The sequence below is a fragment of the Apteryx rowi genome, unplaced genomic scaffold (genome assembly GCF_003343035.1).
Source record: "Apteryx rowi isolate R43461 unplaced genomic scaffold, aptRow1 scaffold_1812, whole genome shotgun sequence".
Lineage (NCBI taxonomy): Eukaryota > Metazoa > Chordata > Aves > Apterygiformes > Apterygidae > Apteryx > Apteryx rowi.
The window spans coordinates 4,499-15,339 of NW_020448100.1; the positions used below are offsets into that span (position 1 = coordinate 4,499).

The window sequence follows — 10,841 nt, forward strand, 5'->3', positions numbered from 1 at the left end:
ACCACGACGGGAAGGGGAAGGAAAAAACCACGACGGGAAGGGGAAGGAAAAAACCACGACGGGAAGGGGAAGGAAAAAACCACGACGGGAAGGGGGGAAAAAAAAGACTATTCCGCTTTCAGCAGCGCATTTGAAGAGCGAGCCCCGGAGCGAACGCATCGGCCGCGCGAAGCGCTTTCCTCACGACTCCTCCGAGCACCGGGAACGTCGTCGGGCCGTAAACGTCGAGGGCGGGAGAAGAATAAGGCGGCTTTCGGCAGCAAGCCGGCAGGGTTTTTCCCTCTTTTTCTCCCCGTTTGTGGCAGATGTTCGGCATCGGGTGCGAACGGGGAGGGGGAAAAACCCGGCGGGCGGGCGCGAGYGAAGCCGAGGGGTTTTCCTTACCCAATTCCTGCTCGCCCGTTTGGTAGCAGTGCAGCTCCTGGCTGTGGTTGCCCCARTCCTCCTGCGAATATTCCTCCATGGTGCTGCCGTCCGATTCCAGCTCCTGGTACAAGCCGCTGCTGTTGATGAGGACGGGCTGGCAGGGCTGCGAATCCCAGCCGCCCTGGCCGAACACTTGCTCCAGCTGCTCGAAGGTGTAGCTGCTTTTCCTCTTGCCCACGCCGTGCTCCTTCACGCGGCTGTAACACCGGCGGAGGGTCTGCGGAGAAGGGAACAAAATAAAGCGGAGCGTCCGTCATCCGGAGGGAGCCGCGCCGCGGCCCGCGCTCGCTCGCAGACCCGGCTGCTCGAGTTTAAGGGGGTTTTATTGATTATTTTTTAAACTTGACGCCGCTCGGTCTTTGCCGCGAGTTAATCCGCGCCCGCGGCTTTGGCGCGGACGCCTACGAGCCGGACCCGAGGTGCGCGGTGGCCGGGATGGAGGTTCCGGCCGCTCGGTCCTCGTTGCCCGCTTCCAAATCCCCAAATTTGCCCTACACCATTAGGGAGTGGGGGGAAAAATAACCAAAATGCCCAACAGATCCCCGATTAGAGATACCAACCAGCCAGGAAAACGCGCACCTACTGCAAGGAGGAGAAAGCAGTGGAGGAGARGCAGGGAAGAGAGAGAAAGGAGGGAAGGAAGAAGGGAAAAAAAAAAAAGAGAATCCCCAGAAAAGCAGAGACAGTCCAACCTTCCTCGCTCCGGGAAGAAGGCACGAGGTGCAAAACGTATATATACGCCTAAGCTAGTTAGCTAGGAAAAATGTTTATTACTTACATATTTTGCCTTCCTTACTAACTCACTCTGTCTCTTGGGGAGCTGCTGAAATTTAAAAGAGGTCACATCAATAACGCTCCAAAGTCCCGACCTCGCGCATCAATCATCGCGTAGGGAAAATCCCGAGGTGGCTCCGGCTAAGACGCCGTGAAATCGCATTTCAGCCCGGAGCCGCCAATAAAGACGGATGCAAAAACCTGGTCTAGTTTGGGTGATTTTTTTTTTTTTTAACACGTCCCGGAGCCGGCCGTTGCGCCTAACGTTATCCGACAGCGAGGCAAAACCCGCGGTTTCCGTCTACGTTTCCCCCCTAATCCGAAGCAACGGCCTGTTGGGTTTTTTTTGGGGAAAAAAAGGCCTTTATGCACATCCCTCAATGCGTTTTTAATTCTACCGAATTCCAAGCATCGTCTTTGCAAAGACGACACCGGGGCTCCGGGTTCGTCGCATCCCGACGGTTTGCTAGGAAACGCAGCCTTTTCCGTAGGAAGTTTATTTGGCTGCCCGGGTTCTAGCTTTAACAGCAAAGCCACCTCGGGAGTTCAAAAAAAGAGGWGTTAATTTGGGAAGAGCCGGTCCTGGCGCGTTGCTTTCTGGAGGAGGGTCGCAGCTCTTAAAGGATTTATCATATACATATCACGGCAAAAAAAAGAAAAAAAGGAAAAAAAAAAATGCGTGTTTTTCCCCCAAAGGAATCTTAACGTCTCCGGAAAGCTCCAACCTACCTAATGCTCCTCACACACTGGTTTAACAGCATCGGCAGGAAAGGAATAAATTTCTAACCGGTTTTCCGCGTGATATTCAGAGCCCTGGGGGGGGGGCAGAAGCAAAACCGCTAAGCGGCAAGTCAGTTTTACCCTGCTGTTTCAGGAAAAAAAATATATATATATATAAAAAAAAATAGCAACAGGCACAAGAATTATCCGGCGGTACCGATAAATCTGGATGTTAAAAGCAGGCGACAAGAACCCCGCGGGGACGCGGAGCGACGCAGGCGAGCTCTCGTATCGTTCCCCGGCTCTTCTTAAAAGCCGCCCGAGTCGGATTTCCAAATAAGTTGCCCAGCCCCAGATTTTCGCAGCCACCCCGGTTTATCCGAGGGGGTTAAGGGCGTATTTAGGGGCTTCCGACCGCTCCCATTAGCGGGCAAGCCAAACGAACCGTCCCTAACGTAGTTTTAATGGAAAAACCTACCAGCAGAGACTAGTACAAGGATTAAAAAGGAGCAAGGCAAAAAGGGGGGGGAAAAATTAAGGAAAAATAATATATATGAGGGAAAAAGCCCATGATTTAAACGCGTCTCGAACAGGGCACGAATCCTAAATTACGGTCCTAACGCCGTGCCGCAAAACACGCGAGCGGCCTCACGCAAACCCACCCCAAGAATCTTGCACCGCGGAAGCCGCGGCCGAGCCTCTGCCGGGTCACAGCGCTCGGGGACACGCCGGCGGCCAACGCGAATCGTCCTTTGCGCCCAAGAACGAAGCCTCGGACGCATCCCGACGTGCCGGGACGCTTCCTGAAGGATCCGGTTCCCAGCCCAAAAGGTCTCCAAGTATAAAACACGGAAAGCGATGCAAAGGTTTTGAGRAGAGAAGGGTGGTGACGGGGGGGAAGAGAGGCAAGTTGATGACCTGATCGCGATAGGAACCAGATATCCTTGGAYGACGACACTTCAAGCAGGCAAAGTCACCCTACGAGACGCAGATGAGGGACGTCAGTCAACGCAGGTCAGACTTAAGTCACGTTAATTAACCGGAGCTAGAACCGACCGAAAAACCACAGCGGATTTYCCACCGTTGCCCATTTCTAAATCACTGTTAAATATATATCAAAAATAAGCTCTGGTCTGAACAGGGATTATTTGCAGAAGCGCTGCAGCCAACGGTACGGGTCAAACTGGACGATCGTAAAGGTGCCTCCACCCTCCCACGCTAAGGATGCTCGGCTCCCGTTAGCGCTCTCAGCTGTCCCGGTGGACATCAAGTCTTCCGCTTTTCCTTCACCGGGACGGCAGAGTTCGGACACACGCAAGCTCCGAGACTCGAGCCTTATTGCGTTAGCAGGAATTCGCGTCTCAAATTAACCCGAGACCCGCAGGGCTTTGCCAAGGTCCCCTACAAACGAAGCTCTCGGGTCTAACAGCGGAAGAAAAAGAACAGAAACTCGTTAGAGCTCCTTGCCTCCAGAAGGCCGATCAGCGAAACCCTCCGCCTTGCCTGCGCCCACGACGGCCGAGGGCTTCCGGCCCCGTAAAGCGTTTAGATGGGATGAACGCGTCTTAAGGGCAAAGAGCTCTGCTCACAGAGACACGAGAACGAGGTTCAACCTAGTCCAGGCGTGAACCACACCTGGCATTAACCACCCAGGAACGGTGGGACTGGAGCGACGTCTCCTCGGCGGCAAGTCTTCAGCTATAAATCTTTAATTTGCGTGCCGGCAGGAAGCCTCACCGATATCAGCGGGAACGAAACGGCACAGAAATGCCGCAAATCCGCACGGAGGAACCCCCGGAGCTAGGTAGGCTCTTGCTCACTCGGAGAGATCAGGTTGCCAAAACCAGGGCTAGGAGAAGGTTTCTTTCTCTAGGTGCCGGTGGGGTTTTTTTGCCCTTGCGTGATGGAGGACAAATTCCGCTTCCAAAACACGTCTGGAATCTCACCCACATTCAACGCGATGAAGCTCTGAAGAATTCAGCCAGCGTTAAGGACTTGCTTTCTTCAGGCTTTGCTTGCTCAACCCTGAAGAGCTCTTCAGGACTACCACGGTTTTCCATACCGCTTGGTCAACGAAGGTCTTCTTCCAMAGATTACTGAAAAACAGCATTTAAAACCCATCCTTACTYACTTGAAAGCAGTGAAGGCTWCGCTTGAGKAGATCGTGTTGCCRTCAGAAATAYGCTCTTCCCTAAATCAYGCTCCAGGCTTTGCTYGTCCCCTGTGAAGGGGACAAATATSGTTATGCCACCCATAACGTGGCTTTCAAGAACAGCCCTAAGTACAGCAGTCCRGACCAGAAAGACGAAAAGCGCTCGAACAGGTGAGATCTCAGCTAGGAGCAGGATCAGACAGACCATCGCGGCTTACATCCCTGCTGGTTCTAGCTCTCAAATGAAGCAGCGGAACGAGCCCGGAGGCCTCTCCAGAAGAGAGAGAAGAGCACAAACCCTCCCACCGGTGGCAGGGAAGAAAAGCTCCTCTTCAAAACCAATTTTGGTTGAGTGGAAAAAGCATCAGCGTGGGTGGCACCACATGGGAAACCACTCGGGTAGTCCAGGAAGCTTAAAGTTGACGGGCAACACGATCCTGGAAGCGTATAATCGCCCCTCCTGAGGCTGGGGTCTCCGGAGAAAGGTCCACGCCAAGCGAGCGGTCCGACCTCGCTGCCGTTACGGCATTCGGGAAGTCAGCCGACACTTTGGGAAGCAGCTGGCAGACAGGAGATCAGCACCCGTGCTTCAGCTGCGTGAAGAAAACGTTATCAGCAGAGAGTAAGGTCTACATCCAGACCAATGGGAAAAGCTGGGAATGAAACGCTGGAAGTGACCRAAACTCCCGTCTTCATCAGAAACAACAGGCAAAAGAAGGGACGGCAAGTGGTCGCCCAGATCGTCATCCACTTAGCACCTAAATTTATACATTTCGCAGGATGAAGCGCAGCCTGGGACAGCAATAAAGGCAAATCTACTTCCGGAAAAGCGCTCCAAGCCGTACGCTTTCACGGCAGCTCCGCTTTGCGAAGCGTTTCGGGAGCATCCAGCTCCTTCTAAAAGGAATAAAAGCCACGAGCGACCATTTAACGACTACCGCAGCACTGTCAGGGAAGAGTCCCCAGTGGCATCAAAGCAGCCTCTGGAATACCGCTGCCGGCGGGACACCCGAAACGTCAGGCTGCTTTCGCGCGTTGGCCGAGGGCAAGCGATAAAAAGGAGGAGGAGGTTTCTAACACCCTTCAAAGCCCTCCGGAGCGGTGGAGGAGCATGTATGGAAAAAACGTAGATTCAATGTTCACCACGGTGATTGCTTCTCAACTTTCGACTTCTGCCGGCTTTGTTACAGCCCCCGATTTTCTTTCTCCGGGTGCTTTTCGCTCGCCCACCTCCGCGGGCCAAGTTCCCCCCTCCGGTTGGTTACGGATAAGGGATGAACGGTTTTGGGGAGGATGGTTTGCACCTCTGTACTGATATTAGTGAGAGGCCACACGGTTCTCTCCTGTGATGGCCAACCTGCACCCGCGATGGCCAACCTGCACCCGCGCAACAAGCAGCAGGTGACCCAAGAGCGCCGGAACGACCACGGGCGGGTGGACCAGGGCGCTCTCAACTTGCGATAAGGCCGCAGGAGCTCCTGGGCGGTGGAGACGCTCATCCTGCACGTGCGAAGCCTCCCAGATGCAGGAGAGCACGACACCGCTCCGAGCGGATGCAGCTGCTCTCGGGGAGGCTTCGCTCCGCATGAYGTCCCCATCGCCACCGCGCCACCGGAGCTCCACGACACATCCGAGAAGGAGCAAAAACAATAAATAAAACCCTTGTCACGGAAGAGTTTATTTTTTCCGGCCTACAAACATCAACAGAAGGTCGCTCCCACCTACCGAGGCCTGGGAGATTCTCCGGCAAGCTGTTAGCTATCGGAGACGATTCAGAACAGGAACTGCAAGGAACGACCCAGCCTGGAAAACTTACAGTATTTGAATGCTTTAAAGCCCAAGAAAGAGCAAGAATTAACTCGAACGCTGCCCGCGAGTATCTCAGCGGGTGGAGCGACTGGGACAAGGATCCCGGCCTGAGATAAGAGGGGACGAGGTCCCGAATGCAAGGCAAAAGATAAAACGCGCCCGAAAAAGGGAAGGCAAGGCTGTTTTAAAGGCGATTAGCCGCCGGCTAGGCTGCTACTTAAATGCGCTCGTACGCCACCGCGTGAAGCTTTCAAATTAAAAGGCGGCTCGGACCCRACGATGAACTTCTGGATCCCACCGCTTGTATTAGGCGGGAGGTCAAAGTAGAGAGCAGCCATCGCCCCTACCGCCACGGCCTCGTTGGCGTGGTTTTTCCTTCTTTAACAACCGCTTCTCGCTGGCGAGCTTTAAAAACAGATTGTTTGCATCCTAAAGCAGCTAAAACCACAGCCACGTTCAAAACGAGCCCCCGTTGCCGCCGTTTTACATACGGCTTAAAGCAAGAGAACTTGAAGAGCCGACGCGCGAGCGTAAAATTTTCACTCCGCCCCGTTTAACGCGGGCTAGCGGCGGCCGCTTCTCCCCTTTGCTCCTCCGCTCTCTACCGTCTTCGAGGTGTATTTTCCTTCTGTGCAATGTAAACTACCTGCTTAGCACACGGCTGCAAAAAAATCCACGTAGATGAACCCGCCGGAGGCGAGGCCGAGCTCGCTATGTTCAGGAATTCGAATATTGGGGCTGGCGCCCGGCTAGATCCGCTCTTAAATAAGCGGCTCGGCCCCGGCTACGGAGGGAGGCGAATAACTTCAGYGGTTCCATCACGGGGCCTTTGCCAGAGCGTCCGTCTTAACCCGCCGTTTTGGCCGCATTTAAAGGCCAGGCGAGGATGAAACGGTGACGTATAAGCGTATTACCTGATTTAAAGCAATCTCAGCTTTCGGCCTTCGTTCTAAGGTTAAAAGCGGCTCCGCTTTGCRGCTCCAGGTAGCAGCTAAGCTCCCGCACTCCGGCCGAAGCGATAACATTGCTAGGCGAAGGGCGAAAAAAAGAAACGAGAGAGGTGACGGCATGCAAATGCGGAAAGRCTTTTGCAAAATATTCCCTCCTCCGCCTTAAAATTAATAGCGCGGAGGTTAAAACCGAGAGCAAAAGGCCGCCCGCACCTTGCCGCGGAGGAGCGACCGGTCTCGGGATACACAAACTGCCGCGCCGGGCTGATTCCCCGGCTGTAATTTCCGCCTACGAACRGGCTTCGCCAAAAGTAGCGGAGCCGGATGAGAAGCACGTGTGCTTTAGTAAACTTTTAACGAGCGCCGCGAGAGCACGGTCATAGGAACAGTCGTTATTATATATTATTAAACAAAAAGCGATTAAGGATACAGCTCCCAAGCGCCAGGATGAGGGAGCTACGGAGCAAAAAGCCGCTCCTGGGAACCCGCGGGGCGGAAATCGAGACGTTTCAAATCATCCGCGGCTCCCCGAAAATTAAGCTAGCTGAACCGGAGACCTCGGATCAATTAATAATAATAATAAAAAAAAATCAGGCTCAGGGTCTACTCCTGAAGGAATTAAACTAGGAAGAGTCGTCGGAGCTGTTACATGCGAGTCCCTAAATTCGAAACAGACCCTCCGGAGCAGCCAAATCGAAGAGCGGTCTCGTTTCCAGATTGCAGGCCAGCCCCGCTTACGCGCGGAAAAGTGCACGCAGATGTTAAGGGACAGACAAAATCTGAACCGGGACCTTCCTCGACATCCTGTTTGAATTAGGAGCGGACGCGCGTATTGGATACAACCGGAGAACGGGAAAACTTTGTTCTTCAGAGCTGACTTTTCCCTTTTYGACTCATTCCTGACTCGCTCTTCGAGGTCCGGCGGAGGCCGGGGAATCCAGGCGCCTTGAAGAAAGCCGATATCTAGTTCCTATCTAAAAGGTTGTTTAGAAACGTTGAATCCAATATATCTTCAGCGTGGTTTGGACTTATGACACATCGGCGAATCCTTACGCTGCTGGATCGGCAGCGGCTACCGCAGCTACCTCGGTAATTCCCGCAACGAGGTCGAGTCTCGGCTCTGTGGAGACTCCCAGCTTTCAACGAAGGCTCGTTTCACGCCGATTCCCGGCGAAAAACCCGCCGCGAGCCTCAACGCTTCGGAAAAAGCTACGTCCGGGCGACTGCGCCTGAGACCCTCGCAGCAGCGAGGACGCAGGAGACGCAAAAGCTTGGGCCGGGTGGCGAACGAGAATATTTGGGATGGGCCGCCGCGCCGATGGGAAGCGGACGGAGCGCTTTAAAAATCGAACCTTTTAATCCCGACGCGGAGGCGTACGTTATTTAAAGGAGAGTCGATCCGGGCGGATCGCGCGCTCGTCTAGAAAGGTCTGCAGAGAAATATCCGCCAGATCCGTCGAGATGCTCTYGAAGCTGTTACGACGCGGTAAGCATAAGCCCGCGTTGTCTTTCGCTCCTTCTAAACCGTTTCACGTGTATCATTTCTGCGTTTTTCCTCAAGATCTAGCATTTTATTGACATAGATCTGCTCAAGCTTTTTTTTCCCCTCCCTCAATGGAAAGGGGGCGGAACAGCTTCCCTGCAATAAGCTCATAAATCACCGGGAAGGAGGGATCTTACGGCAGTCACCAAAACGATTTCCCTGGCCTGAGGGCGCGTCTTCAGCAGCCRCAACCGGCTCCAGCTAAAAGTCTTGTCCAAACGCAAACAGTCGGTTCCACGCTGCTCTAAAAGCGAGACTTTTCTCCCTTAAAACCTGCTTGGCACCTTGCAAAATCTTCAGTTTCAAAGCTTGACACAACCGCAGCCAAAACCAGGGCGGTTCATGCTACCAGCGTTGCACAAACTCCCGGAACAACCAGAAACACCAGAGTCTTGGGGACAAGCGAAGCTGCCTCAAGTCATTTTTTTTCCACCGCGCGTCGGACTAGCAAAACCCAAAGCGTACGAGTTTCCCGGAGGAAGAACCGATCAAAGCAACGACACCTCGAGAGGCGCTCAGAAAACGAGCGACTCCAGGAGGTTTTCCGAGGTATCGAGCGCCCGCTTAAAAGCGACGTCCCTTTCCAAAAATATTTCGCCGCCTTTTAAGCGTTCCGGAAAGCGAATCACTGAGTTGAGCGGCAAATACGCGGAGCCAAAGAGACGACAGAAGAAAATACGTGAAGAAACTGAGACTGAGCTTCCGCCTATAGGAAGGGTTCGCCGGGGTTTCAACCACCTGCTTTATTTCCAGCAACGAAGCGCTGTTCTAATTAACASCGAGCGACGGATCGCGGGACGCTCAGCGAGATATTTAACTGCCGACAAGACGCGCCGCTTTGCAGCGACACGGCGGAAGCCCCTCGCAAGAGGTTATTTCGCGTATTTTGCGAATCCACGAGAGCCTGCGTATATAAACCCGGAAAACCAGAGCCTGGCTCGGTTAGCACAGCTGGATTTAACGGATGAAAAAGGGTGCAGAGAAGCAAACAGCTTTGCCCAGCTCTAGCAATAACGAGAGATAACAAGACATTACTTTTTTTTTAAAAATCAATTGGCATTTTAAGCGACTGCCCGGGAAACCTAATGGGTCATGAAAGGGAAAATAAAAGCCTTGAGGGAACTCGGAGAACTTAATTCGCCCTTCTAAGTTTCATTTACATTTACAAACCGAAACTCGTAGTAATTCCTATTCCCCGGAGCGTCAGCGGCTGCCCAGCGCTCGCCCGCCGCCCGCGAGAGCCCTCGCCGTCCCACCAGACAGCTCCTTCACCTCTCCTTAAAAAAAAAAGCAGGACGGGTGGAACAGCTAACTGTTAAAATAAACCCCAAACCCGACCTTTTCCTCCTCTGGCGGGAGCGATGCAATCGGGGAGGCGCAACTCTTTAAAGCGCGTCCAGCGCGCCGTTTAACGCGCTGCAGTTATTAAAGAGGTTTCCGAGACCGCGGCGCGCTCTGCCGCGACCCGGGGGGAGACGTTTTACCCCGTAAGGGCGATTCCGACCCAAAGGACGGAGCTCGGTAAGGCGAAGCCGAACGGCCGCTCATCCCCGCGGCGGTCGGAAAGCCCCCGTTCAGCAGCGGGGGGGGGGTTTCGGGGAGCTGCCAGCGCCCCCGCGCTCGAGGGCGGAAGATGCTGGAGGACGAGCGAAGGGACCGAGGCAGCTGACGCCGGGAGGTGGTGCCACCGCCCCGCAGGCGGAAAGGTGCCGCYGGTGGCTGCCCGCGTGAGGGGAATGGGACAGCCGAACCCAACGGATGCTCGTCCCGCTCAGGGCTGAAAGATGCTGCTGGTAGCTGCTTGTTTGGGGGGGACCCAAATGGATGAACCCTAAAGACGTAGCACCCAGCACCCTCAAGGACAAACGATGCTCCTGGAGAGCACCCGAGCGAGGGGAACCGGATGGCCAAACCCACGGGACGCAGCACCCGGCACGCTCAGGCCCGGACGATGCTGCTGGCGGCCGCCCGTGCGCGAGGACGTGGATGGCTGAGCCCAGGGGACACGGTACACCCACACCCAGGGCTGAAGGATGCTGCTGGCGCCTGTTCGGGTACAGGGGACGCAGCTGGCTGAGCCCAGGGGACATGAGACATCTACACCCAAGGCCAGAGGATGCTGCTGGTGGCTGCTTCTGTGCAGGGGACCCGSTGGGCCRAGCCCAGGGGACACGATACACCCACACCCAGGGCGGAAGGATGCTGCTGGTGGCTGCCCATGTGTGGGGGACCTGGATGGCCRAGCCCAGGGGACACGATACACMCACACCCAGGGCCAGAAGATGCCACTGGCAGCTGTCCCYGTGAAGGGGACCTGGACAGCTGAGCCCAGGGGACGCAGCACCCCCGCACCCAGGGCCAGAGGATGGTGCTGGCAGCCACCCCCGCGAAGGGGACCTGCCGGGCCGAGCCCAGGGGACGCGATACACCCACACCCAGGGCTGAGGGATGCCACTAGCAGCTGTCC

The 10,841-nt window shown here is 54.9% G+C and overlaps 1 protein-coding gene across 2 annotated transcripts in view; it reads right to left on the reverse strand.

Moving 5' to 3' along the window:
• The window catches only part of MSANTD2 (Myb/SANT DNA binding domain containing 2), a 14,050-nt gene extending 4,492 nt beyond the window's left edge, over window positions 1-9,558 (reverse strand). The window contains exons 1-2 of one of the 2 annotated variants that reach the window (XM_026061526.1): window positions 9,535-9,558; window positions 385-643 (exon numbers count right to left, since the gene is read on the reverse strand). In XM_026061526.1, coding sequence (XP_025917311.1) covers window positions 385-463 — 79 coding nt within the window. In that variant the 5' untranslated portion in view covers window positions 464-643; window positions 9,535-9,558. Of the gene's footprint in view, window positions 1-384; window positions 644-1,204; window positions 1,266-9,534 lie in introns of those variants that run through there. The other variant, XM_026061525.1, reaches the window with a different exon arrangement.
• Between the last annotated feature and the right edge of the window lie 1,283 nt (window positions 9,559-10,841).